This window comes from Elephas maximus, chromosome 20 (assembly GCF_024166365.1).
Source record: "Elephas maximus indicus isolate mEleMax1 chromosome 20, mEleMax1 primary haplotype, whole genome shotgun sequence".
NCBI classification, from domain to species: Eukaryota; Metazoa; Chordata; class Mammalia; order Proboscidea; family Elephantidae; genus Elephas; species Elephas maximus.
Genome location: NC_064838.1, coordinates 59,372,289 through 59,399,139, shown reverse-complemented (window position 1 = coordinate 59,399,139; position 26,851 = coordinate 59,372,289). Strand labels below are relative to the sequence as shown.

Below are 26,851 nucleotides of genomic sequence, written 5' to 3'. Positions count from 1 at the left end.
AATGTATTCTTACTTTTGAAGATTGCACACTTCATAACAAGAAAATGGACACCCCCCCCCGCCACTGCCATTGGTGATAGAAGTCCAGCTCTTGCTTCAATTATAGCCTTTACTCAGCTGCAAAAATGTTTTACTTTTAAATTTTCCCAGGTATCTTAATTTTCCATCAACAGCTTTACACAGGGAAGACGGTTGGCAGTTTCTGGTAGCACACTATGGTACTTAGATGGAGTGCGCACCTTATCCCATGCTTGGAAGCTGTAGCCAAAGGAGGCATGCAGTCCCAACCTGCCCTCCAGCCCCCCACCCACCCCATTTCTGAACCCCCAAAGGACAGATACTTCAAGTCCAGCCTGAGTTACATCACACCTCCAGGTGAAATTTTAACATCTCAATATATGTGCTTCTAAACAGCTGGATGAAATTTTCTTACAGGAATTCCTTTCTAGAGTGCACAATGCTTAATGTTAAATATACTGAATTGCTATGCTCAGAATAAACACTAGAATAAAAGCTCAATGGGGAACAAAAAGTGGTACATAAACATGTAATGGAATATTACTCAGCCATAAAGAGAAATGAAGTCCCGATACATGCTATGACATGAACCTTGAAAACATTACGCTGAGTGAAGTCAGTCAGTCAGTCACCAAAGGACAAATATCGTATTATTACACTTACATGAAACATCTAGAATGCACAGAGAGAGAGTAGATCAGTGGTTGCCATGGGCTAGGGGAATGGACGAATGGAGAGTTACTATTTAAAAGATATAGTTTCTCTTCAGAGTAATGAAATGTTTTGGAAGTAGACAGCGGCGATGGTTGCACAACACTGTGAAGCTAATTATATATTTATTCTGTATTTAAAAATGGTTAAAAAGGCAACTTTCACATTATAAATATTTTGCCACACACACAAAAAAAGATAGTTCCATGGGTTTGGTGTTGGACCTGTTCTACCACTGAACCCTAGCACCTAGCACAGCGCTCAGCATGGAAAAGCCATCTGGTGTAACAAGGTCAGATGAATGAATGGATGCCTGATTAAATGAATCTTGAATACGCGATGACACTGCTGAGACAGGAGGCTAACTGCAAAACACAATACGCAGGCCTCCTCATCTGAACAGCCAAACCAAAACCAAACCTATTGCTGTTGAGCACTTAACTACTGTGCCACCAGGGCTCCTTCACCTGGATGCCAGTTAGAGACATTATAGATGTGCCTTAAACACAAATAGAAAACTGGCCACATTTGACCAAATCGAGACTACAGCACAATGAATTACTGCTACATGGCCCTTCTAACCATGGTCTTGTAACTCCCATGAAATGATTGAGTGGGACTATGGAAATAGGTGCTCGTGGTCCACCAAGGGGATTGGACAGCCTGCTAAAGCAAATAAGGTGCATGGAACCCTTGTACGGGATTGGTCAGTTTTACCAACCCACTAGGCTTAAAGGGAGCCAATCCCAGAGGTTGGAGGAGGACCTCACTGCTATCAAGAAGAAAGCCAAGAGCAGAGTCTGCCCCTTGGACCCAGGGTCCCTGAGCTGAGAATTTCCTAGATTCTACTCTGTCCTCTAGGGTCATTACGAGTTGGGATCGACTCAACCACAATGGGTTTGGTTTGGTTTGTGAAGTTAGATGCCACTTGCCACTTTTACAGAGACTGAAACCAGCTCCTGACCATGAGTTTACAGCACTCCTCGGGCAGCAAAGTCCCAGAGGGCACCAGTGGTCACACAGTCTCCCAGTGAGCCCCAAGGCCTCTTTCTCATTAGAACGTCTCCTCAGAAGCTGTGCTGGGGTTAGCAAGAGATGTGGAAACTTCTGTCCGTGGGTGTCTCAGTTTCCTTGTTGTTACTATAAACTTTCTATCAAGTTGGCTCCATCTCAGGGCAACATTATATATAACAGAATGAAACACTGCCCAGTCCTGGGCCATCGTCATGATCATTGGTACATTTGGGTCCACTGTTGTGGCCACTGTGTATTTTGAGTACCGTCACCTAGGAGCCCTGGTGGCGCAGTGGTTAAGAGGTCAGCTGCTAACCAGGATGTCAGCAGTTTGAATCTACCAGCTGCTCCTTGGAAACCCCATGGGGCAGTTCAACTCTGCCCCATGGGGTCACTAAAAGTGGGAATCAGCTCAATGGCAACAGGTTGTTTTTCGGGTCCACCTAGGGAGCTCATTTTTCAGCACTATATTAGGCAACTTTCTGTTGTTATCCATAGGTTTTCCCCGGCCAATTTTCAGAAGTAGATCGCTAGGCCTTTCTTCCTAGTGTTAGTCCAGAAGCTCCAATGAAACCTGTCCACCCTGGTGACCCTGATAGCATTTGAAGTACCAGTGGCATAGCTTCCAGCATCATAGAAACATGCAAACCACCACACTATGGTGAACTTAGAGACAGGTTGTGTCTTAGTTTCGTAGGGATGTTACAACAAAGTACCACAAAGTGGGTGGCTTTAAAGAACAGAAATATATTTTCTCACAGCTCTAGAGGCTAGAAGTCTGAATTCAGGGAGTTGGCAGATCTATGCTCTCTCTCCACAGACTCCAAGGGAAGAGCCTTCTTTGTCTCTTCCGGCAGCCCCAGACATCTGCTAGGCACTCGATGAGGTGGAGATGAGTCTTTACATGGAGCCTTCCCCTTGCCTGTGGCTGTTTCCATGCCTGTTCTTCCTCTTTATGTAATGCCACTCAGAAGGGATTAGGGTTGGGACCCACCTTACTCAGGTATGACTTCCTCCATTTAAATGATAACATCTGTAAAGACAAGCCCTGTTTCCTCAAACTTGGTCACATTCGCAGATGTAGGAGTTAGGACTTCAACATATCTTTTGTGGGGGCCCCAGTTCTATCCGTAACACTGGGCTTCTTAGACAATGACCGTAATAACAACAGCTGATGTCTACTGAGCAACGATGAGCAAGGCACTCTTCTAGCATATTCCTACAAGACAGATTCTAAGAGCCAAACCAAGCCTCAACCAGACTAAGGAACTTGACCAAAGCCACATGGGGACCAAACTGAATCCACCCTTCCCTGCAGTCTGCTTAGCAGCAGGCCCTGACTAGTAGACACCTAGAATGCAGATCTATGCCTCATCCCCGCATCTTCCCGGAACGTCACAGGAAATGCTGCCCCAAATAAGGCCTCATAACCAACATCCGGAATCAGACTTTCCATCCAAGCTGTCACGGGGTCCCCAGGCCAGGTTGGACCAGGGAGGCCAGCCTTGTGAGTTCCCCACACATGGCCACTGCTCTCGCAGAAGGGATGGCAGAAATCTTGGGACTCTCCTTGGATCGGTTTCAAAGACTCCAGCCTACATGCGGGGGCCAAAGGAAATTGCTCCAGGGTAGTCCCCAGGCCAGGGTCCCTGTCTTTAATTTGAAAAGGAGGCTCTCCTGATACTGCTGCCATCAAGGAGGTTACAAAACAAGTCTCTCCCGTCTTCTCCACGCTTAGACAGCTTTAATTAGACGTTGCAGAAAGAGAGACTTCCAGATTATTACCCTTTTCGAAGTGATTTTGTTACTGTTTTAAATAACTACATTTTGTGGCTACCTGTATCCTGTTGGGCTGATTATAGTTAAAGAATACGATAATTGCCTGCTTTCATTCAGCTCTAAAATAAACCCCGAGAACTGAGCCCAGCCCAAGACTGGTGCTGTGTGCTACTGCGCTCAGTGGTGGGGAGTGTATCCTCATTACAGATAACATGCCTTAATCCCCATGACAACACCACCAGGCCACTTCAACCACGCCACAGCCTGGGACCTTATCATTAGCATCACTGCAGTCCCCAGACGGGTCTCTTTGAAACCGTGACAGACGGCAGATATGGTCTCTGAAGAAATTCAAAGCAATACAAAACAAAGTCCTGCAGCCCCGCATGCCCCTGTGTCCCGTAGAGCCATGGGGGACAGACCCAGTCCTTAAAAAAAAAAAAAAAAATTTTTTTTTTTTTTTAGGAGTCATTTAAAGCACTTTCCTGAGAGTGTTCTTTTCCAACTGATCAGAAATCATGACCGAGACAAATATTTATCCTAAGAATTAGCAGGTTGAATTTCAAAGGCATAAACTCAGCTAATGAAGGCTTGTGAGCCGCTATGAAACGCCTACTATGTGCCCCTGAAAGGAGCCTTGGCGCACTGTGGTTAGGGTGCTTGGCTGCTAACCGAAAGGTCAGCGGTTGGAACCCAGCAGCCGCTCCCCAAGAGAAAGATGTGGCAGTCTGCTTCGTAAAGGCTACAGCCTTGGAAGCCATGTGGGGCAATTCCCCTCTGCCCTATAGGGTCACTAGGAGTTGGAATTGACTCCATGGCAATGGGTTTGGTTTTTTTGGATGTGCTCAGGAAGTACTGCCGTGACTCACTGAATTCTCTGACTCTGGCCACATGGTTTTCCTAAAACCAATCCTGAAACATCTGTTTGCAAATGAAGCAGTAAAAGCAGGACAAGGGGGGCCATCTGACAAGAGACCCACCCTGACACATTAATCAACAATTTTGAATCTAAAATTAAGAAAGGGATAATGATTCACCAACCCAGCGTGTAAAAAGTACATATTATTTGTTGGACTACAAAATGGGTTCTCTGGGGCAGCTTGCAACTTGCAAGGAAAAAGTCCATAGTGGGGAATGGGCAAGAATATGGGGGAATTCCTAATAAACAAAGGCATTGTTTCAATGGGAAGCCCTTAGTGGTTCTTATATCTCAGAGAGCCAGGGGAGTGGGCAGCTCGACCTACCTGCTAAGATCCAAAAGATGCTCTCCTCCTCCTCTCCCATCTGCCACCACCTCGCCCCACAGCAAGTCCTTACTGAGACTCAGCTGTTCTAGCTCAGCGCTGCACATCTACCGCAGTTGTGGGGCAGAGTTTAAATGGCCCTGGCCTTGCTGCCTTGGAGCCCTCCAACTGGAAATCAGCCAAGCAAGTTTCATTGGTGAGCACCCATCATCAGCAGAGACTGGGCCACACGTGGTTGCGTCGGTCGGAAGCCAGCCACTCAGGGTTTGGGGCCACTCAGAATTCACTACAGAGCCCTAGGGGAGCCACGAGATAGGCTCACTCATTCTGTAGATCAAGCAGGGGGTCTGCAGCTACAACTCCATTTCACTGGCAGGTGCTGATAATCCACATGGAAGTTGCAGATACTGATCACGTGCATATCCCACCCAGTTTAACAAGAACAATAATGGAAAAAACAAAACAAAACAAAAAACTGCTCTGCCTGCAAAGCAGCCATTATCTTTGCCGCCAGAGGCATGACCGCATGCTGTAGATGAGGAATCAAGGCTCAGAGAGGTGAAGTCACTGGTCTAAAGTTATTTGCTGTTGTTAGCTCCTGACCAGTTGGCTCCCAACCCTTGGCCAGAAAAGGGGATGTAAACTTACCCTCAGTTCCTAAGTCCCTCACATTTGTGAGCATGCAGGTTGGCATTTGTTTAAAACAGTGGTGTTCACTCAACCCTGGCTACCTTTTAGAACGAGCTGGAGAACTTCAAAAACTTTATATAAGGTGTATGCTAATGCCCAGGTATCACCCTGCCATTCTTCCCAGGATTTAACTGGTGTGGGTTGAGGACCTGGTATCAGTTACTTCTTCAAAGTTCATCAAGTTACTGTAAGGTGCAGCCAGTGTTGATAGCCATGAATTCTCAAATGCAGTACTCCCCGCTGGCAAGTGATGTCTTGTGTGTTTGTTCCTTCTCCTCCCAACACAACTCTAAGTGCCCTGCAGACAGGAACAGGGATACATACAACCTGACACATCTCCTGGGGCTCAGGGCCAGCCTGGGTAAACTTCAGGGCTCTTCCTTGACCCAACAACTAGATAGGTGTATCTGCCAACCTCAAGGACTAAGAGCAGCCCTGCCCCAGAGCCAAAGAGAAGGGGAGCTCTGAAGGAATGTGGCCCATGTGTCCCCACTCAAAGCTGAGTGTTGCCCTCTGTCTTGGTTATCTAGTGCTGCCATAACGGAAATACCACAATGGCTTTAATAAAGAGAAATTTATTTTCTCACAGTCTAGTAGGTTACAAGTCCAAATTCAGGGTGTAGGCTCCAGGGGAAGGCTTTCTCTCTCTGTCAGCTCTGGAGGAAGGTTCTTGTCCTCAATCTTCTCCTGGTCAAGGAACTTCTCAGCCACAGGGACCCTGTGTCCAAAGGACACGCTCTGCTCCTGGTGCTGCTTTCTTGGTGGTATGAGGTCCCCAACTCTCTGCTTGCTTCCCTTTCCTTTTATCTCTTGAGAGATAAAAGGTGGTGCAGGCCACACCCCGGGGAAACTCCCTTTACCACGGATCAGGGAGGTGATCTGAGTAAGGGTGGTGTGATAATCCCACCCTAATCCTCTCAACATAAAATTGCAATCACAAAATGGAGGACAACCACACATGGCCTAACCAAGTTGATACACACATTTTTGGGGGGACATAATTCAGCCCATGATAGCCTCCCTGCCATATTTGCTTTGACCCCTGGGGTGAGGGACGACACGCATGGGTACCCAGTAACTGCACCCAGTTGCTGGCTTGTTTGCCCCTTCACCTGGCCCCTTCCATGAAAATTAGCTTTACTTGTTAAACTAAAAGGGAAGATGGAATCACAATTAATCCCACATCGAAAAGATTAATTTTCCTGGGCTTCTTTGTTTAAGCAGGAAGTAGAAGGAAAAAGCTGGATCCTGCTTTGGGGGATGAGTTAACACAAAATCCATTTGAGGTGTGAAACTTGGATGCTGGGGGTGCTTCTATGGACTCCCCCAAGTTCATGAAGTCACGTCTCCATTTCAGAGCAACTGCACCACAATAATGCCCGCAAGACACTTAGCATCAGGACTGAGGCATGGTGATGTTGCTGGGGTCATTGTTACTACGTGATTATTACAATCAAACTCAATACATATTATGAGAGCTCCCGCTTTGGTTGACTGAGGGGGGGAAAGGGGGCACTGAGACAGGTGAGTCAGATGGTGACTATGAACATTGTGTTCAGGGCTGTGCCAGGCATGTGGAGCGTGACTGAAACAAGGAGCTGTGAACACAGCCTCATTTCTTGGAGATTTTCAAAGTGGATATCACAGGCATCCAGGTTCAATATTTAGAGGAGTTGTGTGATTTGAAGCAAACTAGGGCATGCTGGACGTGGCAGAGACTAGTAGTCTTCTAACATTCATTCTAGGAGTCCCTAGGCGGTACAAATGACTAAGCACTTGACTACTAACCAAAAGTGTGGCATTTTGAACTTACCCCGAGGCACCTCAAAAGAAAGGCCTAGCAATCTGCTTCCAAAAAATGAGCCTGAAAACCCTATGGAGCACAGCTCTACTCTGCACACATGGTGTCACCATGAGTCAGAATCAACTTGATGGCAACTGTTTTGGTTTTAATATTCATTCTCCCCTTCTGTCTTAGGAGCAGAATCTGACTTTTCCCTGTGCAGTTTTCCAGGTGAGACCCACGTGACCAAGCAGAATTCTTGTATGGGAGGCTGCTTAATAAAGAAATTTGACTTGGCCTTTTGGACTTCCCTGAATCCTCCTTCTGCCAGTCTGAATTGCAGATACAATTGCTGGAGCTCAGCCACCATTTTGGATCATGAAGTAATCTCAAGCTTGAAAGCCATCTTGAAGGAAAGTAGAGAAAAAAGTTGGAGTCCTGGGTTCATAATGATTACATAATACCTCAAATTAGCATTTTTAGACTCCCTTCATATTTTATAGGGAAATACTGGTGGCGCAGTTGTTGAGCGCTACAGCTGCTAACCAAAAGGTCGACAGTCTGAATCTACCAGGTGCTCCTTGGAAATTCTATGGGGCAGTTCTACTCTGTCCTATAGAGCTGCTATGACACATAATCGACTCCACAGCAATGAGTTTGGTTTTTGGGTCATATTATACAGACAAAGACTCCCGTGTTCTTTATGTCTGTTATTTTGGAGTTTCCTACTACATGTAAAAGAGCGAGGTCCTAATTGAGATACACCGGACTTCAAGTTTGACTGAAAGACTTTCTTTCACTAACTCTTGAGGAAAAACAAGCACGAATATAAAAAAATACAACAATCTCTGCAGGACATACTTTAGCCTGCTCCAACTAAGAGAAAGGACATGTGATGATTTGGAGAACATGCTCTGGAATCCAAGAGACATGAGTTCAAATTCCATGTCCATCACTCACCCCTGTGGGTGAACTTGGACAAGTTACTGAAACGCTCTGAGCCTCCACGTGTAGTTCCTCTTTTGTAAAATGGAAATGATAGTGATGACTTCATGAAGGTGTTAGGGGGACTAATTAAGGTAATGCATATAAAGTGCTGAGAGTAATGCCTTGCCTGTAGTTAGTATGAAGCCCTGGTGGCACAGTGATTGAGAGCTATGGCTGCTAACCAAGAGGTCAGCAGTTCAAATCCACTAGTCACTCCCTGGAAACTCTATGGGGCAGTGCTACTCTGTCCTATAGGGTTTCTATGAGTCGGACTTGACTCCATGGCTATGGTTTGGGTTTTATAGTTAGTATTCAGTAAATGAAAAATGAGATCTGCTGCTCTTACACTGAAGATGAGGGCAGTTATTGTTATTTTTGTAACTAGGGGGTCTGTGAGCAGCAGCTTTAGGATTTTAAAGAGCAGTCCTTTGGAATCTCCATCTCTGCATTCCAGAGAGTTTGGCCCAGAAACACACTTGTCCAAGCCAGTCGTCTCCTTGTCCCCTCACACACCACCTCTGACAAAGCATACTTCTGTGGACATGGCCAGGTCAACGGGAAGCCAAGAAGCCATTACATTCACTACGTGCACTGCTGAGTATTCAACATCAGTGGAGCCCTCGGCATTAAAGCAAAGCCGCCATCCAAACAGAACAGACTTTTCCTTTAACACTCTCTAGACTGCAGGGCCAGAGTATTTCGTGGAAATATAATGAAATTACCAAAGATGGAGAAAGCCTGCTGACTCCCACCATCAAGGCAGGGGAGTTCCACCGTATACAGACGGGTAGAAATGGTCCAAGTCCTGAATTCTACCTGACTGTGTCAGCTTTTTAGAAAGGTGATTTAAATAGCAGAAGGAGCCGCTATGTGAAACTCTACAAAGTTAACCACATCAATGAACGTGTGGAGTGCAGGGTGAGCAGGACATTCTCCGGGCCCTGAAGGGAAAGTCTGAGTGGTTTTGGAGGGTGAGAGCTCAGGTATGTTGCACCAAGCGCAGCAGAAAACAGGAAAGACCAGGGACAAGACAGATAGGGACTACTGGTGGGTCCCCAGGCTAAACAACTGTTACGGGGCAGTTTCTGCAGGAGAACCTGGGTGACGCAAATGGTTAACACACATTGGAGGTTCACGTTCACCCAGAGACACCTTGGAAGAAAGGCCTGGCAATCTACGTCCGAAAAGTCAGCCACTGAAAACCCTATGGAACCCAGTTCTACTCTGACATACATGGGGTTGCCATGAGTCGAGGGCAACTTGACAGCACCTGGTTTGTCTTTGTAAGCCAGAGGCCAGGTATACGCTAACTAGTTCTTCCTTCCTTGAGCAAAATTAGATACACAAGGAACAATGGAAGGCTCTTTGGCAGAACCACAGGGGTGTCTGGCAAAAGCAAAATTTCTAGGGCAAGCGCCCACTTTCTGGGTGTTTGATAGAAGCTGCAGCCACTCTTGCACCCTTCAGTGAGCATTTGTTTCTTTACCCGCTTTTAGAGGGCTGTTCCTCTTTGCTTGGGCTTCATATTAAATTCATATCAATTTCCCCTTCAGTTGGCCCTGGTTTAAATGTTCTAAAAGTTAGTTTTGTCCCTTTTACCTAACAACGAGCACTTCATTTCCAGGCTAAAGCCCAACTCAGCTGAACATGGAGGAGGGGGGAGGGGTGTGTTCTATTCCTTACGAAACCATCGAGTCGATTCTGACCCTATAGGACAGAGAAGAATTGCCCTATAGGGTTTCCATGGCTGTGTTCTTTATGGAAGCAGACTGCCACATCTTTCTCTCATGGAGTGGCTGGTAGATTCAAACCGCTGACCCTCCAGTTAGCAGCCGAGCACTTTAACCACTACGGCACCAGAGCTCCTATTACTTGCAGGTATAGGAAAGAGAGGTGGTCAAATGGGAAAAGGGTAGGAGAGATACTGTTTTTCATGTCTTATTAGCAGTCTGCTGAGCATTTGCCTATAGGAGGATCCCTACTACAGATTAAACCTGTGTTTTGTTCTTGCTACTTATATCCTTGGTGTTTTGCTCTAGTGGGGGTAGAGCAAGAGAGTCCCCTGGGGCCTCTAGGAGAGCTAACCCCCATAGAGACAGTGAAGTCGGGTCCCCTCACACCAACACACCCAAGGGAAGGATACAGATCCCAGAAGATAATCTGAGAAGCAAATATCAGAAAGATGGGCTAGGGTCTTTTCTGGCTAGGAAAGGGATTCAATCAGACATTTTTGTTTGTTTTCTGGACAGTCTAACAGATATGCAGGAAGTGGAGGAAAAGAAGGTGGTAGAGGTCTTGGGTCAGGTCGCTGGCATGCAGGAACCCCTGTTTTGGGATATGATTCATCACGTCAGCCGAGCAGGCTCTGCAAGCCTCTCCCCTGTGGTCACAATGGGAGACATTGATTTCCCATGTTCAGGAGGACAGGCTGTGAGCATGCGTGTGAGCTCAAGTTGGAGACACCTCACTGGCAGGTATATGACCAACACTTTTAGCCCCATTTTGCTGCAGAGAAAACTCAAAGTTATTGATTTAAAGTTGCCAAATGTCAGAGAACTCCGAAGTGGCAGTATCTAGATTGGTACTCAGATGCTTTTAACTTAGTCATTCTTTGCCCTTGCTGTACATAAGAATCACGTGGACAGCTCTGCAAAGGCATCAGTGCCTGGGCTCCATCCTCAAAGCAGCGGAATAGGAATCACTTTGTAGCTGCAGCAGAGCACAGGTGTGTTTTAAAAGCTCCCCAGGGAATGCTAATGCTCCATGGAGCCCAGGCCCAGAGGTCCACCCACAAAGCTATGCTGTGGAGGGAACGGCTATGTAGTAACCATCTTTTGAGGGTCATTAGTGGAAACAAAATGCAGATGACACAACCTTGCTGCTGAAAGTGAAGAGGACTTGAAGCACTTACTGATGAAGATCAAAGACCACAGCCTTCAGTAGGGATTACGCCTCAACATCAAGAAAACAAAAACCCTCACAACTGGACCAATAAACAACATCACGATAAATGGAGAAAAGACTGAAGTTGTCAAGGATTTCACTTTACTTGGGTGCACAACCAACACTCAAGGAAGCAGCAGTCAAGAAATCAAACAACGCATTGCACTGGGCAAATCTGCTGCAAAAGACCTCTTTAAAGTACTAAAAAAGCAAACATGTCACTTTAAGGACTAAGGTGTGCCTAACCCAAGCCATGGTGTTTTCAATCACCTTAGATGCACGCAAAAGCTGGGCAATGAATAAGGAAGACAGAAGAAGAATTGATGGCTCTGAATTATGGTGTTGGCAAAGAATAATGAATATACAGTGGGCTGTCAGATGAATGAACAAATCTATCTTGGAAGAAGTACAGCCAGAACGCTCCTCAGGAGCGAGGATGGTGAGGCTTCGTCTCACATACATTGGACATGTTATCAGGAGGGATCAGTCCCTGGAGAAGGACATCATGCTTGGTACAGTGGAGGGTCAGCATAAAAAAGGAAGACCCTCAACCAGATGGACTGACACAGTGGCTGCAACAATGGGCTCAAGCATAGCAACAGTCATGATGATGGCACAAGACCGGGTAATGTTTCTTTCTGTTGTACATAGAGTTGCTGTGAGTTGGAAGTGACTTGACAGCATCTAACAACAGTGGAAACAACAACAGAGAAAAGTGGGGGGGGGGGGGAAGCTTTCAGATATTTGGAGACACAATGCATGGGCTAATTTTATCGCCTATTTTGCATTTTGCAAGGCATCTCATATATCTTACTTTAGGTGATTCTTAAAAAATCCCTAGAGGTCCCTATTTAGGTGAGGAAGATGCTGAGGTTCAGTGAGGATGAAGAATTTGTCAAAGGCTCGAAAATCTATTACCATCGAGTCAGTTCCAACTTAAAGCGACCCTATAGAACAGCGTAGAACTGCCCCATAGGGTTTCCAGGGAGCATCTGGTGGATTCAAACTGCCGACCTTTTGGTTAGCAGCCACATCTCTTAACCACTATGCCACCAGGGTTTCCTGTCGAAGGCCACACAGTGGCAAATCTGGCCCTCAACCTGAGGTCTTCTCATCGTAAGTCTAGAGTTTCACGGTGGCCCTATCAGGAACCTTGAATATTTGCCTTTGACTGTATTTTTTCCCCCATGTATCCCTGGATATTCGACAATGTTAAGTTTGCATCAGTAGAAGTAAGAGAGAGAAAAATAAATGAATCCTAATGAAGGATTTTGAAACTAAATTTTCTTTTAGTGCTTGCAAGAGGGACATGTCACCACCAATGACAGCAAAAAGAACCATGTTGTTTTTGTTGTGGAAAACGTGGTGGCATAGTAGTTAAGTGCTACGGCTGCTACCCAAGAGGTCGGCAGTTGGAATCCACCAGGCGCTCCTTGGAAACTCTATCAGGCAGCTCTACTCTGTCCTATAGGGTTGGTACGAGTCAGAATTGACTAGACGGCAATGGGTTTTTTTTTTTTGGTTTGCTGTTGTTGTTAGCTGCTGTTGATTAGTCGGCCCCTCATTCACGGCAACCCCATGCACAATGGAATAGAGTTTTCATTGGCTCATTTTTGGAAGAAAAGTAACCTTTTTTTCCCAGTCTGTCTTAGTCTGGAAGCTCAGCTGAAGCCTGTTCAGCATCATAGCAACGTGTAAGCCCCCACTAATAGATGTGTGGTGCCTGTGCTTTGAGATGCATTGCCCTGGAAACCTAGGTCTCCCACATGGAAGGCAAGAATTCTACCACTAAACACCAATGCCCTCTTAAGATAACCGTGGAGTCTCGGTTTTGAGGAACATGAATGCAAGGCTTTTACTAGACATGCATATAAGTGACAACGGAAATTGCTACAATGAAAAATCCTACATGAGTCACCACTCAGGGAGTCCACTTACTTTCAGTGGTAAGAATGAGAAAGTATTTGAAGTTCTCTGTCCTAAACACAAAAAAGCTGACCAGCATATGATAGCATATGAGATGCCTTCCCACCCTGAAAGTCCCACTTGCCCAGATAAGACACTGGTGAGCCAATATCTTCCTCATATATCCTCTACCTTTCATACGAGGCTGAAGGAAACTCTGTGCACTATCCTATTGTACACTGAACCAGGTAAAGGGCAGAAGCTATAAAATTCTTATCTGTGTTCAGACTGCACAATAATTGGATCCAGCTCTGCTACATAGACACTTTGGGCAAGTTCTTAATCTTTCTAAGCCCCAGTTTTTCCACCTACAAAATGGGAATGTTTATATGCAGTGCCAGCTTCATGGGTGTGTGCCTGTGCAGTCACAAGAGTCCTGCACTTAGAAAGGCCCTGTGCTTGTTGTAATGATTAGCTTTTGCTCTTTTGAAATTCTTCATACTTTTTGAACAAGGGGCCCCACATTCCCATTTTATACTGGGGCCTGCATATTATGTAACCAGTCCTCTTTATACCTGTTGTATAGAGTTGTGGGGAGGAATATCAGAGGTAAGGTCTATCAAGCTCAAACTAGGCCTGGTGCATGATAGGTGCTCAGGAAAGGCAGCCACAGGTATCATTACCGTCATTCTATGCCGAAGCAGTATATAGACAGGGAGCTTCCAGGAATACAAGTTGGATTCCAAAGAGGACATGGAATGAGGGATATCACTGCTGATGTCAGATGGATCCTGTCTAAAAGCAGAGAATACCAGAAAGATGTTTACATGTGTTTTATTGACTATGCAAAGTTATTCGACTGTGTGAATCATAACAAATCATGGATAACATTGCAAAGAATGGGAATTCCAGAACACTTATTTGTGCTCACGAGGAGCCTGTACATAGATCAAGAGGCAGTTGTTCAGACAGAACAAGGGGATACTGAGTGGTTTAAAGTCAAGAAAGATGTGCATCAGGGTTGTATCCTTCCACCATACCTATTCAATCTGTATGCTGAGCAAATAATCTGAGAAGCTGGACTGTATGAGGAAGAACAGGGCATCAGGATTGGAGGAAGAGTCATTAACAACCTGTGGTATGCAGATGACACAACCTTGCTTGCTGAAAGTGAAGAGGACTTGAAGCACTTACTGATGAAGATCAAAGACCACAGCCTTCAGTATGGATTACACCTCAACATCAAGAAAACAAAGACCCTCACAACTGGACCAGTAAGCTACATCATGATAAACAGACAAAAATTGAAGTTATCAAGGATTTCATTTTACTTGGATCCACAATCGACACCCATGGAAGCAGCAGTCAAGAAATCAAAAGACACATTGCACTGGGCAAATCTGCTGCAAAAGATCTCTTTAAAGTGTTATAAACAAAGATGTCACCTTGAAGACTAAGGTGTGCCTGACCCAAGCCATGGTGTCTTCGACTGCCTTATACGCACATGAAAGCTGGATGATAAACAAGGAAGACCGAAGAAGAATTGATGCCTTCGAATTGTGATACTGGTGAAGAATACTGAATATACCATGGACTGCCAGAAGAACAAACAAATCTGTCTTGGAAGAAGTACAACCAGAATGCTCCTTAGAAGCAAGGATGGCTAGACTACATCTCACATAGTTTGTACATGTTATCAGGAGGGATCAGTCCCTGGAGAAGGACATCATGCCTGCTAAGTAAAGGGTCAGCAAAAAAAGAGGAAGACCCTCAACAAGATGGACTGACATAGTGTCTGCAACAATGGGTTAAGCATAACAACTGTGTGGATGGTGTAGGACTGAGCAGCGTTTCGTTCTGTTGTACACAGGGTCGCTATGAGTTGGAACCGACTGACGGCACCTAGCAACAACAACATGCCAAAGCTATTGGTATATTATTAGACCCCTGGATACTATGTCACATGTAAGTTGGGAGGACACAATTATGCCTAACGCTTGTCAAAGAACTCAGCTAAGGTGATCAACAGAGACAAATTTTGCATCCTCGACTGTTTTCACCCACACTGCTGTGGCACTTTCTTAAAACGGTCTCCAATTGTTATTTTGCTCACATCAATCAGCAGTTTCCCTTCCACAGGTCAGTGCAGACCCAGAAGTGGATGGTCTTTCCCTCCATTGGTCCTGCCAAGTAGAACAATCTTCAGGTAAGTGGTCAGAGCAATGAGGGACAGGTCCCACTGCTACACAGGTAAGCACTGCCTCACTTCCCTAGAGAGAGAGGCAGCAAAGATGCACCAGGGGAGAAAGACAAAGGGGAGGCTGAAAAAGGGATGGTTTTTAGGACTCCTGTGTGTAGAACTCATTTCTTTAGGACTGAGCACAAGCAGACCAATTTGAGAAGCTCTGTGCCAGCCAGGCACAGTCCAGGTTGCTGAGATGGGTGATCGGTTCAGTGATCTGCTCCTGAGCTTTACCTGGACTCACTCAAACCAACTGAGCCTCCATGTACCCTATGTTTGGACTTGGCTTGGTTTATCATGGTGCATTGCTTCTGTCCCAGAGTGCTGCCAAGTTACTTCTGGCTACACCCTTTCAGTGTTTTTGAAACGCAGATCTTCTCTGAACGGAACTTACACTCCAAGCCTGCTGTCCTCCAACACTAGAGTCTCCATCCCAGGTGTCAGGCAAGGCCTGTCGTGAGATGCATGAACACAGAAGAAACATCACCTTGTGCCAAGCAGGAAGCAAAGCCAAGACCAAGCAAAGATCCATGACAACAAAAATCACAGCAGCAGCTAGAAATTATTGAGCCCTTAATATATGCCAAAAAAAAAAATTATCGACTCGACAGCAGTGGAAGATGGATTAATACACGCCAGGCACTGTCCTAAGCACTTTCTGGTTATTATTATCTCATTAACTCCGACAGCAACCCTTGGAAGTAATTGTTATCATCATTTTCATTTTCCATGTAAGGAAACCAAAGCTTGGAGAGACAACTTGTATTCTAGGCTGTGTATCTGATAAATGTCAGAGTCTGGATTTGAACCCAGTTCATCTACTCTCACTGCTCTACTGGCCCCATGGAGGGGGACCTTCAAAGAGGCCCAGGAGGTTTATCATCCAGATCCTGGATGACAGCAGCTGCGTTACAACTGAGTACAGTTTCTAGCCCTTCTCTTTTTTCAAACATGTTAGCTACCATAGTAGTAAAAGAAAGTTCAAGATTCATACCAGCCGTCGTTTTACCCACATTAAGGAGAAGGCTTGGAATTTTAAATTCCACTACAACCTTTCCCTTTCTTCTATTTAACAGTTTGAAAGGAATATCCAAGAGGGAAAAGGGGGGAAAAATGGCTTTGTTAAAGAAGTTGAAAAATATGCTTCGCAATGAGAAACACGTGTGTGATTACTCTTCATCTTTTGCCTCCTCCTCCCACCACGTTGAAAACAAGTTAACATGATACAAATGCACCCATTCACATAAAGATATGAAACATTAGTGGTGCCCTGGATGGCAGACAACCCAGAAGCTGCCGTGGGAAGCTTTATGAAGTCATGGAAAACTCCACAATCACCCAAGCCCAGCTATGAGCAGAGCTAGTTTCCACGCATGTGTATAACGACTCCTGGAGAAAGAGAAGAGTGGACTTGAACCCGCAAAGGAGAGTTGAGCAGACTGCACAACCTGGTCCAGGCAGGCCTGAGGGCAAGCGGCTGTGGCCAAGATTGCAGAATCACCGGAGTTATGCCAATTTTTAAAAAAATATCATTTCTTTTTTCCCTGCTTCTGGCACAAACAAGGCATGGAATTTCAAAAATTGGATCATCATTGCTGAATTCCTTGCTTTCAGCACAGCTCTCAGTTGGTCTTGCTGACTGGCTTAAAAGTCCGATTTCCCGAGCTAACACTTCCTGGCCATTCAGCTGGGAAGGGAGTAATAATAAACTGGGGATCGCCATTCCCACTGGCAGCCAGTGTGAGCTAGATCTCACAAGCAAGCTGGAGGTCCATCCTTGTGTTTCCGGCTATTATATATTTACCAGCACCAAATACTCCCATTAAAGCACCACTTCAAAGGCTACCATTCTTCCTGGGAGGCCAAAGGAAGAGAGAAACATTACTGGCATCCTGATCTCATGGGGTGATGGTTTTTCCCACAGCCTTAGTGTTCCCAAAAGCATAGCTAGTCTGCCCACAAAGGACATGGGGCAGGGGACAAGACATCCTACACAAGTGTCATTTGGGGTCAACAGGCGTTCTCACAACCCAGTTGGGTAGTACCTGCTACTTGCAGAATCTGACACAAACTAGATTTTCTTTTGTCAACAGACTTAAACTTACCTCCATCCGGAAGCAAGGAGCCCTGGTGGAGCTACAGTTAAGGTCAACAGTTTGAACCCACCAGCTGTTCTGAGGCAGAAAGACCTGGCAATCTGCTCCCATAAAGATTACAGTCTAGAAAGCCCTATGAGGCAGTTCTACTCTGTCCTATAGGGTTTCTATGACTTGGAATTATCTCTATGGCATACAGCTACCACCACCACCATCTGGGAGCAGGTCTTAAGATCTTTTATTTGATTTTCTAAAAATGTATCAGTAAGTCTCCAAATAAGGCCCCCCATCTTTGGGTTCCAGATTCCTAGCAAGTGTCCTCGGTTTGTCAGTGTGAGACAGACAAGACTTCTCTTTTCCGATCAGGTAAAAAACGTTTTCCACTTCTTCACAGTGACTTGCTTAAGACACATAATCACGTCAGAGTCAGACCCCACTTCAATATTGGCCTCCGATAAACTCTGTGCTGGGTGAACAGGAAGCTTATTGTGAGCTGAGTTTCTAAGACCCTGAACACTCAGGCCAGAGGCGTCATGTTTCAGCAAGATCTTCCGGAGCATGGGCAGAAGGAAAAACGGGCCGTGGGGTCAAGTCTGGGCTTGCTTTGTTTGACCTCGGTGTGTTTTATTTTATTTAGGCAAACTTTTTCAGGGTGGGGGGGGCAGTGCAGGGGACCATAAAATCCTTACCTTTTAAAGGAGCCCATTGTTAACAATTTATTCATCACAGCACCCTCGACCTCACCGAAAAAGTCTCCAGTCTGCAGGGAAGAAAAGAAGACATGGGGGAAGCGTGGATAAATAGTGCACCCGAACATCAGGGAAGAAATGACAGCAGACACAGTCTCTCCTGGAATGGACAGGACTGCCTTTCACAGAGCGAAAAGTAAGTTTTCCGGACTATTGTTACATCAAAGTGGAAAAGGCCTTAAGAGTTGTGATAAACTATGGGGTAACAGAGCAAACCAGTGAGCAGACGTGACTGCTTCCACAGGCATGGGTAACATGCGCTGAATGTCAGAACTGAAACACACACACACATGCACACGCACGCATGTGCGCACACACACGTACACACACATACATGCACACACGCACGCGCACACACACACACACCAGCACCCTTGGATGGAGTAGGCATTAATCTGTACTCAGTCCCTTGTGATTAAAACACTACTGCATATAGACAGAAACAGGCTGTGAACAGGCTTCCTGGAGAGTAATAAAAAGAACTGTTTATAATTCCTGATGCCCTGTTTAGGGAGCTGTAGCAGTCCTCTTCATCAGCCCTATAAATTTCCTGCAGTTGAGAATCCGCCCTTTCTCACAATCACTTTCTGAGGAACACTCCCATTCTGTCCACAGGCAGTTAATATGTTGACAAAGAGTAAGACTGCCCAGCTCCTTGAGGAGAGGTCACAGCCAATCAAAGGACTTGTTATCTCCTACCTCACAGCTTCGGGTCCCTGGGGGCCTACCAATTCTATCCCCACCACCAAGTTGGTGCCTTTGCAAGTCTCGCTCTTGGAGATGGCTGGGATTTGCAATCTCTGAATGCTGGAACGAAAAGTTAACATCTTCGCGTCTTCCCTCCAGATTCCTGGAACCATCCATGGTGTCCAATGGGGGAGGGCGTATACAGTACAGAACAGAGCTTGGTGGCAACAGCCTTCCTCTGCCAATACCCTGGGAGGAGCCAGGGTAGACCAACAGAGAACCCCCATCTCTACTGTAAGCGCTCTGAGGATTTACAGCTTCCGCGTTGCGGGCTTGGGGGGACATGACACTCCCAAATACATACATTCTGTAGGTTTTGTATTAACAAAGCCCCAATTCCATTACAACCAAATAAGCGGGCTCAACCATGCACCTGGGAGTTTTCAGGCAGAACGGACTTCAGCAAAAAGTCAAGAAAGAAAGGAGGAAGGAGGAAACATTTCCCTGGCTGAATACCGAGTGTTGCCTTTTTCACTCTAGGGAAACTTGGAACCTTTTCCAAAACCTGTGGGTGTGCACTGCAACCAGGAGCAAGAAGGACATTTGTATTCCATGTGTGTAAATGTGCAAGTGTTAATGGAACTGGTTGTTAGGTGAAGAAGAGTTATCCTAATTGGGGAGCAGGAAGTCAGACGACATCCAACAAGCCCAGGCTGAGCGCGCTGGCAGGCTCATGGGGTGATGCTGCAGGACTCTTTCACAGAGAGGTGCTGGGGAAGAGAGCCCACCTGCAGCGCTTGTGGCTTCGTAGGATCCAGGAATCACCAATGGAAGACACGCACCAAGCCTTTCCCGCACCCCGGCAACAGGCTCCCATCTCTACCCTACCTCTACCCTACTTGCTTACGACAGGAGGGCAGAGCAACTTCTCACAGTTGAGTAATTTGGACGCTTGCACCGTTGATTCTTGAATGTCTCAGTGTTTCTCTTCCCAGCCAAAAGGACACACACCATCTTGCCATAAATCCACCCAGAGATGCCTCAGAAAAAAACCCTGGCAATCTGCTTCCAAAAGGTCACCACCATTGAAAACCCTGTGGAGCACAGTTCTACTCTGACACACACGGGCTTGCCGCAAGTAGGAATCGACTGGATAGCAACATTTTTTTTTTAAGAAGCCATACCACCCTAGGCCTGTGGACCTTGTTGGAGTCCCTGGGTAGGGCGAGCAGTTACTGTGCTCAGCTGCTAGCTGAGAGGCTAGCAGTGTGAGTCTACCCAGAGGTGCCTCAGAGGGATTGGTGGTCTGCATCAAAAAAATCAACCACAAAAGCCGACGGAGTACGGTTCCACTCTGACACATACGGGGATGCCAGGGGTCAGAGGTGAATAAAAGGCAGCTCCTTACAGACCTTGTTCCCTCAGAGACTGCTTTGTTTCATGGATTCATTCATTCTACCTGATATCTATCAACTCTCCAAGGTCCAGTGATATTCAGCATCTGAGGAGCCTGCCAGTGGGCAGTTCGAGTCTCAACAATATACTTTTTCCTCACATCAGTGTGATTTTTCTCACCTCAAAGGTATATTTAAAGCCCACATCATATTTGGGGATAAGAGAGGAAACTGGAGCACACTTCCTCCTCTTACCTGGAGCCACTGTTTACAAGCTTAACCGTCAAGCTCAGACCATAAGGTGCCAAACTTAACGACAGTTAACTAATTTAATAAGCATTAATGGGCCTATCACACTGTGAAGGACTCAAGCATTTTTGGTAATGATTTATAAGGGGCTTCATTATGAAATATTAGTATCCTCGAATATCAGAGTTACCAGAAGCTTTATACATACAGCCATCCCCATTTCACAGAGCCTGTCGGGAAGCCCAGATGGGTTAAGAGATGTGCCCCAGATACCAAAAGTTACGGAACGAGAACTAGCCCCAGAAACCATCTGCCTTCTACTCTAGTATTATTACCTTACTTACTTTATTATCACCCTGCTAAACTTGTCTGTGTTTTACCTTCTTTTAATACACATTTAATTTCTAACAGCAGGGAAAGTTTTAATGCAAAAAGTTTTACTGGGGAAATGTCTGCTTCTCTATTACTCTTCTGTTGATTTTAACTCTCATTTTGATTTCCAAATCCAGTGGAGATTTCTGTACTCAGCCCCAGAGCTTCATATCTTTCCATTTCTTTCCTCCTGTCCCTACACTGCACACAGCTCAGTCAAGTGACAAACATTCCTCGCCTGTCTCAGGGTCCTTGTCCCTCAGTGTTGAGGGTCCAAGTAAATCCTTGAACTCAAATAACTAATTTTAAAAAGCAAAACAACCAGAAAGAAAGCCATAAACAATAATTATGTAGGAATAGACATAATTACATATATATATAGGTATATATATATATTTATTTTTTCATAAGGAGATAAAATATCAGAAGCCTCTTTATGGTTGCCCAAACTCTTTAAGAAACCTCCAACCTTGAGGCAAAAATTCTTTCTGTGGCACAGACAACTCTGAGGCAAAGGATTCTATAAATTGAACATTTTATGAGTTTGAGAGCAGACCCCTGGCCTTGCCCCTGTCCCCACTGGGAGGTAAAAATTCTTTGGGGCCTGATGAGAAGTAGGCTGTGACATTCTTAGCCCACTGCCATCTTAAAAAAAAAAAAAAGGTGGAAATAAGGTTTTATAATCTCCTACTATTGCCTCTTAAATACAGATCATCTCAAAGCTTTCACACTGTAACTTGTTTCCCCTGACCCAGACACATTCTGAGCTCATACCTGGGGTTGGGAGAAATCCCTCGCTCACCTGTGTGTAGTCTTCTGACACCAGAATAAATCCATTGTTGTCTATGAGGTAACAGTTCACAGTCTAGAAAATAAAAACCACAGTTTCAACTTCGGCTCCTTTTATATGAAATGACGTACTTCCAATCTGAGAGAAACCTATTTTTTTTTTTGGAGGGGGCTTGTTTTCAGGGAACTGGAAATGCCTGCGGCGTTAGGAGTTCAGGGCATGGCTAAGCTAACCGCAGTGTTTACTCTGTGAAACGCACAAAAACAAAACACCAAACAGCTTTGAACAACCTAGATGGGGAAAAGAGGAATATGTACTAAAAATGATAAATGAAGGCTTCTATTCCTTTTTTAGATTTTTCTTCACATGATGTGAATTCTATCTCCCAGGAACCTGGTGTTCAGAGGCCCGGGGGTCTGTATTCCGAGCCAGTGAAGTGCAGGTTCTTTCTAAAGCAAAACGCCAGCACACTTGTCATTACTCTAATGATGTATTAATGAGAACACCGTGTCAGCTCGGAGGACCATCAGGGGACCAGGTAATATTTTTTAATTTGTTCATAGGCTAAGGCGGGGGGAAGGGGCCGACTTCTGTTACAAGGGGCCCCTCAGGCCTCCTAAAGGTTTTCAAACTGCGTTTTTAATTGGGAGCTGGATTTGGGGGCAGGGCTGTTAGCTTTTGGTAGCTGAGACTTATAAACTGTAGAAAGCAAGGTAAGTCCAAACCGCCCCTCCCCCCACACGGCTTTAATCTCAAGCGAATGATCTGCTCCAGGCTGGGTTTTAATTACAGTGCTGTGCAGTTTAAACTTAAGGTTTAATTCCGTCCTTGATGTAACTCCGTTTCTATTTATTGCAGCTTTACATACCGACTGCAACATTTAATTTGTAACATATCTTTACCCTGAGCCGAATTCCGCCTAGCTCCAGGCCACCACGGGGCTGGTGTTTTCTGCGACATATACCTTCCCATGGGGTTGTTTTTAGTCAGGCACAAAAGTACAGAAGGTACTTAGTCAGCAAGGTCCATCGCTCCCAATCGTAGTGGTGGAGAATCCATGGAAAATTAAAAACCCTGTTAGCTACCCCCTTGTATGAAAGACATGGCTGTCTCGGTGAGCAATGGAGCTTCTTTCAGTTATCTGAAGGGGCCAGATGAATGACTTGCTATTAGACCTACATCGTTGATCAAAATCTGTTTTTCTAATGCTATAAATAATTGGACAATGCGATGCAGGTATAAGGCACATAGAGGACAAAGTCAATTGCATATCTTGAGAGGCAGGATTTCATCAAGTCAATAAAAGCGATACTGGAGAATGGCTCTAATCACACAGGAAAATTGCCAAGGAGAAGACTAGAGAAGTGCTTCGAAAGAGAATGATTTCAAAGGCAAGAGACCTTATTCAAGCCCCTAAGGTAAACTGATCGAACCCTTTAGTATAGTTGACCCTCTTTGTGATCATTCTGAGAAACTAAAAAGCGAAGGAGTCTACATTGTGCTATTTAATAATTTTATCAGAAAATGTATACCCACTACCCTAAAACCCCATTAAATGAATGTTTCTTTGCTTAGAGAATTAGAGCATTGTTGTAATTTTTTTCAATAGAAGTAAGTTTATTTTTAAAATTTCAGTTTTATTTAAAGACAAAGCTTTGATGAAACCTTTCACTATTTACTGTACATGCTTGGTTCTTTTCTTGACCGAGCTTCTTGCAAAGTGCTGTGCTCCTTGTAACAGCAGCACTGAGTGGAATGGGAGCTGGCCTGACCATGAGGAGACTCGCTCCTCCGGTGGCCTGCCTTGCTCCCGCGCTCTCAGAGGGGCGTCTCTGAGCAAAAGAGAAAGAGGTTTTAACTCAGAACCTGTCAAACCAAGCTGTAAGGACAGAGGCATGGCAAGTTTGGGATTGCGCAAAGAAGGTTTTCATAACACAAATGATCCTCGCTAATAACAGTGGTGGCGGGGGTGACAGCAGAATGCCAACTCATGCAACTTCTCGCACTGGCTTTGGGCAGAGGAGAAAACTAAGACATAAAAGTGTTACCTTCCCTGAGGGAAAATGTGGCAGCAGGTATTGGTGACGGTGGCACAACACGATTAACATGATTTATATCACTAAATTGCACATGTGAAAAAACCCTAAATTGGCAGATGTTGTGTTATGCATATTTTTACAACAACAACAAAAAATGATCCTTGAAATAAATTTATTTTATTCAGGGGGAAAAAATAAAAGGGTGATATTCCCCAAAGTCACACAGCGAAGCAAGGGGGACTTGAACCCAGGGTTACGTGGCTCCAGCTACCACAATCCTTTACTGCTAGGTGTTCCCTTCTGCCTTCCAAAGGTAACGGGACATAGTCATGGCCTCGGGGTCCTGCCTGCTCACAGAAGGCTTTCCTTGTTTGAAAACAATCAACCTGTCACATGCTACTTAAGGCAGCCACAGCAAGTGGCAGAGAAACGAGCCAGACTGGCTGCTACTGGACTGAATTGTGTCCTTTTTTTTTAAACCTTATACCTGTGGATGTAATCCCATTTGGGAGTATGGTTTCTTTGTTATGTTGATCAGGTTTTTATCAGTATGGCCTGTGTCTTAAACCTAACGACTTTTGAGATCTAAAAAGTAGATCAGGCAGAGAGAAGCAAGCACATAAGGGGAAAGAAAGATGCCACGTGGAGATCGCCAAGGAGCCAAGCAATGCCAAGGGGAATGCTGGAAAGGCTGAGGCGAAGGTCCCCCCAGAGTGGACAGAGAGAGCCTTCCCTTAGAGCTGGAGGTTTCCCCCCAGAGTGGACAGAGAGAGCCTTCCCTTAGAGCTGGAGGTTTCCCCCCAGAGTGGACAGAGAGAGCCTTCCCTTAGAGCTGGAGGTTTCCACCCAGAGTGGACAGAGAGAGCCTTCCCTTAGAGCTGGCGTCCTGAATTTGGACTTTCAGCCTCTGAACATGAATACACATTTCTTTAAAGCCACTCAGTTGCAGTACTTCTGTTATATTAGCACTAAGAAACTAAAATATCAGGCAAGGTACCCTGTACTGGGGTGTGATTAGCATGGCCGAAAACAAACAAAAACAATGAAAGCAACTGTTTGGCATGTTGGGTCAGTTTTGTCAAGTAGTATTGACCTCACTTACAGGTTTCTGGACCCCTCAAGCACAGCAATTCTTAAGCTAGTATGTGAAACCCAGACACTTAGTCAGACACACCTTGGCGTGAGGGGAATGGGTGGGTTCTGTATGTACCCACCAATTGCTAAGGAACAATACGTGTTGAAGAAAAAAGTCTGTTATAGGCTAGAGTATAAAAATACACATGAGGATCCATTCATCTCGGTCAGGTTAGTCTACGTTCTACCACATGGAGATGGGAAGAGGAACAAGAAAGGACTGGGCAAGGCTCAAGGAAGACTACGGAGTATCTAAGCTTTCGTTTTCTCCAAAGGTACTTGACATTCTGCCCCGGGGAAGTGGCCACACTCTCCTGGGTGAGGCCGAGGAAGAACATTTGTTTTTTCTTTGCTGAATACCAACTGGCATTTAGCTTTTGGACGATGCTTCCACTTCACTGTTTTTTTTTAAATTCACTTTTCTCCCTTAAATTTCAATTCCATAACAGGAACTTGGCAGCATAAACAAAGCCTAGCTGCAGTTATTTATATGTAAGTTTGAATTTCAAGGTTATCTTGATTATAAAAGGACTTGGTAACCCTATTAAGCAAGAAACGGGGACTGCCAACACTTGATTTACAAATCAGTGGAAAAAAATCACGAGTCAAAAGCAAGGATGCTGTGCCATCAGCGTAGGCACAGCTCACTGGGTCTGGAAGGTGTCATTATGTTTTCATTATAGGCAACAGTGTTACATTGTTGTTGCTGTTGTTGTTAGGTGTCGCCAAGTCAGTTCCAGCTCAAAGTGACCCTAAGTACAATAGAATGAAACAGTGTGCCATCCTCATAGTCACTGGCTATGCTTGAGCCCATTGTTGCAGTCACTGTATCAATCCATCTCGTTGAGGGTCTTCCTCCTTTTTGCTGACCTGCTACTTTACCAAACATGATGTCCTTCTCCAGGGACTGGTCCCTCCTGATAACATGTCCAAAGTACATGAGATGAAGTCTTGCCATTCTCGCTTGTAAGGAGTATTCTTGACTGTACTTCTTCAGAGGCAGATTTGTCCATTCTTCTGGCAGTCCATGGTATACTCAATATTCTTTACCAACACCATAATTCAAAGGCATTACTTCTTCGGTCTTCTTTATTCATTTGTCCAGCTCTTACATGTACATGAGGTGACTGAAAATATCATGGCTTGTGTGTATTGTTATATACCTGTAAACACTGAAGGTAAATTTAGTGACTAGAAACGAATACTTCCTAAACAGACCTCCCTGTCAACAACCATTTGGATTAATTTATTGTCAAGAGGTACAGGGGAGTGCAGTAAGCCCACTGGAGTTAGGTGAGCAGATTACCGGGTTTAAGGATCAACCTGCACAGAATCAGCCAGATTCCAGTCTGATAACTGCTTTTTCTGTGTCACTTTTCAACAAATAATATTCAACCGCCATGTCTATACTCTCCCTCCATAAAAAGGAAATAGAGGAGATATTTTCTCAACTTTCCCTCACTGTGCTGCTTTTCCCTCAAATTAAGTCCAACATCTCAGAAGACACGTGCCCATCACCCTGCCCCAAGGGTGGACTGACAGGCTGGAAGTGCTTGGAGACATGAGGAGCTCTAAAGTTTGACAGATGTTGTAAATGTCCAGTCCACAGTCACCTTTGGCAAAACATTCAGGGGTAAGGTTGTTCTAAAACAGCAAAGGAGGCGGCCCTGGGAGGTGCAAACAGTTAAGCGCTGAACTATTAACCGAAAGGTTAGAGGTTCAAACCCACCCAGCAGCACTTTGGAAGACAGGCCTGTCCATCTGCTTCAGAAAGGTCGCAGCCTGGAAGACACTACAGAGCAGTTTTACTCTGTACACATGGAGTCGCCATGAGTCTGAATCAACTGGATGGCAACTAAGAACAATAGCAACGAGTCTAGTTAAAAGTAGTCCTGGTGATTTCATAGAAGCTAGGTGAGATTAAAAATACAGAGATAGAGACAGAGAGGGAAAGAGGTGGAGATAAGGGAATTTTAGTTAAAATATCTCTTCCTTCAACTATTTCATAACTCAATATTCCTCAGA

The 26,851-nt window shown here is 45.1% G+C and overlaps 1 protein-coding gene across 4 annotated transcripts in view; it reads right to left on the bottom strand.

The window, feature by feature from the left end:
* The window catches only part of CACNA2D3 (calcium voltage-gated channel auxiliary subunit alpha2delta 3), a 1,053,043-nt gene that overhangs the window by 66,607 nt on the left and 959,585 nt on the right, over window positions 1-26,851 (bottom strand). For all 4 annotated transcript variants that reach the window (XM_049863210.1, XM_049863213.1, XM_049863211.1 and 1 more), the window contains 2 exons: window positions 21,666-21,728; window positions 18,102-18,172 (listed from right to left, as the gene is read on the bottom strand). In XM_049863210.1, coding sequence (XP_049719167.1) covers window positions 18,102-18,172; window positions 21,666-21,728 — 134 coding nt within the window. The remainder of the gene's footprint in view (window positions 1-18,101; window positions 18,173-21,665; window positions 21,729-26,851) is intronic.